The sequence below is a fragment of the Orycteropus afer genome, unplaced genomic scaffold (genome assembly GCF_000298275.1).
Source record: "Orycteropus afer afer isolate SDZICR_OR568_19922 unplaced genomic scaffold, OryAfe1.0 scaffold00050, whole genome shotgun sequence".
Taxonomy (NCBI): domain Eukaryota; kingdom Metazoa; phylum Chordata; class Mammalia; order Tubulidentata; family Orycteropodidae; genus Orycteropus; species Orycteropus afer.
Genome location: NW_006921637.1, coordinates 12,188,158 through 12,194,856, shown reverse-complemented (window position 1 = coordinate 12,194,856; position 6,699 = coordinate 12,188,158). Strand labels below are relative to the sequence as shown.

Here is a 6,699-nt window from a genome sequence, read left to right as displayed (position 1 = left end):
CCCAACCTTCCTTCCGAGGAGTGGCTGGTGGGTTTGAACCGCCAGCCGTCTGGTTAGCAGGCAAGTGTCTTAGCCACTATGCTACCAGAGCTCCCCTTTAAAGTTTAACAAGCATATTATTTTTAAACACCCTATAAAGAAGATATTCTTATTCATATGTTATAGACTAAGGAGTCAGTGTGCTTTCTAAAGCAAATGAATTTAGTATTCTACTTCAGGTTTACAGTTTTTAAAAAGTAGAATTTTCCTTTCTCATTCTGCCACATGTATTTCTTCTTTTGTTTTCCTGTTATGTATACCTCTGTGTGCACTGCCTTTACTTTTCATTGGTTTTGTCTCTGTGCTCTTATTTTATTTTCTGATTTTATTTACTATTCTAATTTTATCTTGGCTGAGTAGGAATGGAATTCAAGACTTCTCACTCTAGCCTGGTGCTGTTTCCTTCTAAGTTTATTAACATTTGCTGTTTATGTGTCAAGGGAGAGAAACCTGTTTTAGAGACTTGTTTCATTCTTCTTTGGTTCCCTTCTCATCTTTTGTCCAAAGAATTTAAGAATATATTGTGTTTCTAGAAAAGCATATAAGCTTTATGAAAGCATGGAATTTTTGCTTATTTTATCACTCATGTCTCCAATATGTAGAAGAGTGTCTGGCTGAAAATAACTGCTCAGTAACTATTTGTTTAATGAATGACTTTGTATTTTTCTGTTCTTCTAAAGATAAGAGTTTTTGTATTGTTCCTCAACCTTTTTGCAGCCCTCTGAAGAGCTGCTTATCAAAGCATTACCAAAGATTTACATTGTATAATAAGTTTCTTCAGTCACTTACATGACTATCTGTTTTGACACTTGGGCATATCACATGCATGTAAAGGTAGAGGATACATATGATCAGAAACGAAAATTAAAACATCAAGAAAGGAACTTAGGAAAATAAATGCAGTGCAAATAGGGACATTCATTTAAGATGAGAAAAAGAAGGAATAAGAATGCAGAATATGAGAAATAAAAAGTCTATGTTTTTTAAAACTAGAAACATGCAATAAAATATTGATATATGTTTATTCTAGGAAGCCAGTATTAAGATTTTCATTCTTGTGAATTTAATGTTATTTAGAAATAACTCAGAATGTAGAGGGCACTAAATATTCTAAGTTAACTTTTAGCTTTGTCTTTTCACACATTTAAAATGAGAAAATAAGGTAATTAAGATTAAACATGATAACTTTTTTTTTGCTTAAATTTTGCTTTTATAGATGTCTGTATTAAGGCTTATACAAGTTATTCGATCGGTTGAGAAAATTGAAAAAATCTTAAATTCTCAAAGTTCTAAAGAAACATCTGCACTAGAAGGTAACAGGTAAGTATTTTTTACGAAATACCACACCCAGTGACCATTTATTTTATTATACTGTGACTTTGTCATTACCTTCCTACTGCAGAATTTAAAATCAGGCAGTTAGGTAGAAAATGAGTAGAGCTGCTTATATCAAAACTGGTGAGAAGTACCATGGTACGGTGGAAAGAACAGAGGTTCTGGACTTAGATAATCTGACTTCACATTGCACATACCAGCTAATAATTTAGGATTAAAGAGAATATAACTTAATATTACCTATAACGGAGAGAATATACAAATTACACACTACAAAATTATCTTTTATAGAATTCAATTATAGGATAACATTCTCCAGGAAATGTTCTCTGACCACTCTGATTTAGATGGTCCATCTCTGTGCTTCTGTCAAGCCTCCAGGCTATCTACCAGAGAACTTAAACGTGTGACTGGTACCATTGATTTACTTATATGTTTTTCTCATCATACTGCAGGCCCTTGGTATCATTACACCCACAGTGTCTGATACTAGTATGTATCTGATAAAGGTACCAAAAGTAACCCACAGTGAGGAATAGAGTGCAATTAAAGACAAGACTTCTTGCCATATGTTCTAGTTACCTAGTGCCACTCTAACAGGAATATACCACAAATGGGATGGCTTTAACAAACAGGAGTTTATTTTTACAATATTTGGAGGCTAAAAGTCCAAGTTCCAAGTACCAGGCTCTATGGGTTGTGTGAAGGGCCCTTGAAGTTGGACATCAGCTCTGCCTCTTGCTCCCAGCCCACTGAAGCTAGAGGCATCTCTTCACTCAGACAACTACTGGCTAACAAGCCCAAGGTCAACAAATAGAATGGCACAGTCCCAATGTTACCAAACAACATAGCAGGCCATTGATCCAAGTCTATTGAATGTCCCAAGATCAGCAGAGCATTGCAGGTTGCTGTACAAAGACTCGGCTATATGCAAAGTTCAAGTGTGCCATAAGCTAGAGACCATTCCCAAGGCTTCTCCCTATATATAAGAAGCAGCTACTTCTTACTTACGCATCCCTAAGGCAGCTACTCAGCTGCTCACAGTAAATTCCACCATGGAGTTGATTAATTACCAGTCTCATCATGGGGAATACTATATCCAGCTGCCCCGCCACTCAACCAGGCCCACAACCTTAACCACCACACCATGTTTAATATAATAGACATTGTATTCCTTCTGGCTCAGAATCACCTTTGAGGAGCTTTCATTAAGTCAGATCCAGCAATTTTGGTCTGTAGAGAAGATAAAACCATAAGTACATGCTAAAGGGGCAGGGAGGCAGCATCTTCAGACCTCTTCTAACTCCACAGGAGGAGCACAGAATCACCATCAGCAGCCCAAGGCCTGTTCTTTTTTTTTTTTTTTTTAATTTCATTGTGATTTGGGTGAAAGTTTACAGAGCAAATTCATCTTTCATACAGTAGTTGACATATACTTTGTCTCATGACATTGACTGCAGTCTCCCACAGTACAACAGTTCTCCCACTTCCTCCCCATAGCCACTTCTTCCCTGTGTCATTCCTTGCCATGCACTCCTGCTCCCTGAGCTATCTCCCTATGCATACACAGCCCTTCTATTCTCCCATTATTGATCTCTCCAAGGAGTGTATCTACCTAATGTAAATGTTCAGCTCATGTGCCTGTCTTTGTTTGACTGGAAGCCACAGGAGTAGATTCAATGCCAGACTAAAGTGCAGCTAGGGCCATAGTCTGAGGGGTTCTACCAGGCTCTATCAGACCAGCAAACCTTGTCCTTTTTTTTCATATAATGATTTTGAATTTTGTTGCACATTATTCTCCCACTCTATCCAGCATCTCCTATGTAGACCACCCTCCCAGTGGTTGACAATGATAGCTAGGCACCATCTTGTTCTTCTGGTCTTACAGTCATATAGGCTGAGGATCACATGGTCTACCAGTCCCTTGGGCTAATTGTTTCCATGCATCTTTGGTTTTCTTCATTCTTCTTTGCTCTGGAGGAGAAGAGACCCATCGTTACATCTAGATGGGTGCTTGTAAGCTTTTAAGATCCCAGTCACTATGTGCCAATGTAGTGCCAGAAGATGAGCCCCTCATGTTGGAAGGCACTCAAATGCAACTGAGATTGAGCTGCCTCCTTAGAATAGAGGACCTTGAGGTGGATGGAGTAGAGCTTTCAGGCCTCTATTTGCTGACATGACACGACTCAAAATGAGGAGAAACAGCTGCAAAGATCCATTAATAATTGGAATATGGAATGTATGAAGTATGAATCTAAGAAAACTGGAAGTTGTCAAAAATGAAATAGAACACATAAAGATCAGTATCCTAAGTATTAATGAGCTGAAATGGACTAGTTTTGGCCATTTTGAATCAGACAGCCATATGATCTACTATGCCAGGAATGACACATTGAAGTGGAATGGTGTGGCATTTATCGTCACAAAGAATGTTTCAAGATCTGCCCTGAAGTACAGTGCTCTCAGTGACAGAATAATATCCATATGCCTATAAGGAAGACCAGTTAATACTACTACTATTCTAACTTACACACCAACCACCAAAGCCAGAGATGAGGAAATTGAAGATTTTTCCCAAGTTCTGCAATCTGAAATTGACCAAACATGAAATCAAGACATGTTGATTATCATTGATGATAGGAATGCAAAAGTTGGAAACAAAGAAGAATCACTGGTAGTTGGAAAATATGCCTTGGAGATAGAAATGATGCTGGAGATCATGTGATAGAATTTTGCAAGAACGATGACTTACTCATTGCAAATATCTTTTTTCAACACAAATGACAGATTTGCAGGTGGACTTCGCCAAATGGTATACACAGGAATCAGATCAACTACATCTGTGGAAAGAGGCAGTTGAGAAGCTCAGTATCTTCAGCCACACAAGGCCAGGAGCTGACCATGGAACAGACCATCAACTGCTTATATGCAAGTTCAAGTTGAAGCTAAAGACAGTTAAAACAAGTCCATGAGAGCCAAAATATGACCTTGATTATATCCCTCCTGAATTTAGAGACCATCTAAAGAAAAGATTTGATGCATTGAACACCAGTGACAGAAAACCAGAGAAATTGTGGGATTACATCAAGAACATCATCCATGAAGAAAGCAAAAGGTCATTAACAAGACGGGAAAGGAAAAAAAGACCAAAATGGATGTCAGAAGAGAGTCTGAAATTTGCCCTTGAACAGAGAATAGCTAAAGCAAATGGAAGAAATGACAAGATAAAAGAGCTGAACAGAAGATTTCAAAGAGCAGCTCGAGAAGACAAAGTCAATTAGTATAATGAAATGTGCAAAGACCTGAAGTTAGAAAACCAGTAGGGAAGAACATGCTTGGCATTTCTCAAGCTGAAAGAACTGAAGAAAAAATTCAAGCCTCAAGTGGCCATATTGAGAGATTCTATGGGCAAAATATGGAATGATGCAGGAAACATCGAAGAAGATGGAGGGAATACACAGAGTCACTGTACCAAAAAGAATTGGTTGATATCCATTCCAGGAGGTTCATATGATCAAGAACCAGTAGTATTGAAGGAAGAAGTCAAGGCTGCACTGATTTGATAAAGAACAAGGCTCCAGGAATTGACGGAATACCCATTGAGATGTTTCAACAAGTGGATGCCGTGCTGGAGGCATTCACTCAACTATTTCAAGAGATTTGGAAGACAGCTACCTGGCCACTGATTGGAAAAGATCCATATTTGTACCCATTGCAAAGAAAGGTGACCCCACAGAATATGGAAATAATTGAACAATATCATTAATATTTCATGCAAATAAAATCTTACTGAAGATAATTCAGAAATGTTTGCAGCAGTATGTTGACAGAAAACTTCCAGAAATGCATGCTGGATTCAGAAGAGGATGTGGAATGAGGGATATCGTTGCTGATGTTAGATGGATCTTGGCTAAAAGCAAAGAATACCAGAAAGATGTTTAACTTGTGTTTTACTGACTTTGCAAAAACATTTGATTGTGTGGGTCGTAACAAATGGTGGATAACATTGAGAAGAGTGGGAATTCCAGAACACTTAATTGCATTAATGAAGAACCTGTACATAGACCAGGAGGCTGTTGTTCAAACAGAACAAGGGTATACTGCATGGAGTTTGTCAGGGTTGTATCCTTTCACTGTACTTATTCAATCTGTATGCTGAGCACATAATCCAAGAAGCTAGACTGTATGAAGAATGTAGCATCAGAATTGGAGGAAGACTCATTAACAACCTGCAATATGCAGATGACCCAACTTTGCTTGCTGAAAGTGAGGATGCCTTGAAGCACTTACTGATGAAGATTAAAGACTTCAGTCTGCAGTATGTATTACACCTCAACATAAAGAAAACAAAAATCTTCACAACTCGGCCCATAAGCAGCATCGCAATAAATAGAGAAAAGATTGAAGTTGTCAAAGATTTCATATTACTTGGCAGTCAAGACGTCAGATAATGTATTTCACTGGGCAAATGTGCTGCAAAAGACCTCCTTCAAGTTCTGAAGAGCATAGATGTCTCCTTGAAGACTAAGGTGTGTCCTTAACCCAAGCCATGGTATTTTCAGTTACCTCATATGCATGTGAAAGCTGGACAATGAATAAGGAAAACCAAAGAAGAGTTGATGCTTTTGAGTTGTGGTGTTGGCGAAGAATACTGAAAGTACCATGGATTGCTGAAAGAACTAACAAATCTATCCTGGAAGAAGTGCAGCCGGAATGCTTCTTGGAAGCGAGAATGGCCAGACTTCATCTTACCTACAATGGTCATGTTGCTAGAAGGGATCATTCCCTAGAGAAGGATATCATGCTTGGTAAAGTGGAGAGTCAATGAAAAAGGGGAAGGCCCTCAAAAAGATGGATTGACACAGTGGCTGCAACTATGAGCTCTGGTACAGCAGGGATCGTAAGGCTGACACAGGACTGGGCAGTGTTTTGTTCTGACCTAGATAGCGTCAGTATAAGTTGGCAGCAACTCGACAGCACCTAACAACAAGTGAATGCTGCATCTTTTTAATTTTATGTGTTCTATTAGTTGTGTATGGGTGCCTGGGTGTCGGAAACAGTTTGTGCTCACCTACTAATCTATAATCTGGTTCAAACCCTCCCAGCAGTACCAGGCAGCACCTTAGAAGAAAGGCCTAGTGATCTGCTTCCATAAAGATTACAGATGGTTCTTTTGTTGTGTTGTGTTTTGTTTTTAATAGCAGTGTGGTGGTATCTCATTGTTGTTTTAGTTTTCATTTCTCTAATAACTAATGAGGGAGCTCTGGTAGTGTAGTGCCTAAGGCACTTGACTGCTAACCAGAAGGCTGGCAGTTCAAACCCACC

The 6,699-nt window shown here is 38.7% G+C and overlaps 1 protein-coding gene across 1 annotated transcript in view; it reads left to right on the top strand.

Moving 5' to 3' along the window:
• Window positions 1-6,699, top strand: part of COG2 (component of oligomeric golgi complex 2) — an 85,724-nt gene that overhangs the window by 35,323 nt on the left and 43,702 nt on the right. The window contains exon 5 of the mRNA XM_007938497.2: window positions 1,256-1,359. Coding sequence (XP_007936688.1) covers window positions 1,256-1,359 — 104 coding nt within the window. The remainder of the gene's footprint in view (window positions 1-1,255; window positions 1,360-6,699) is intronic.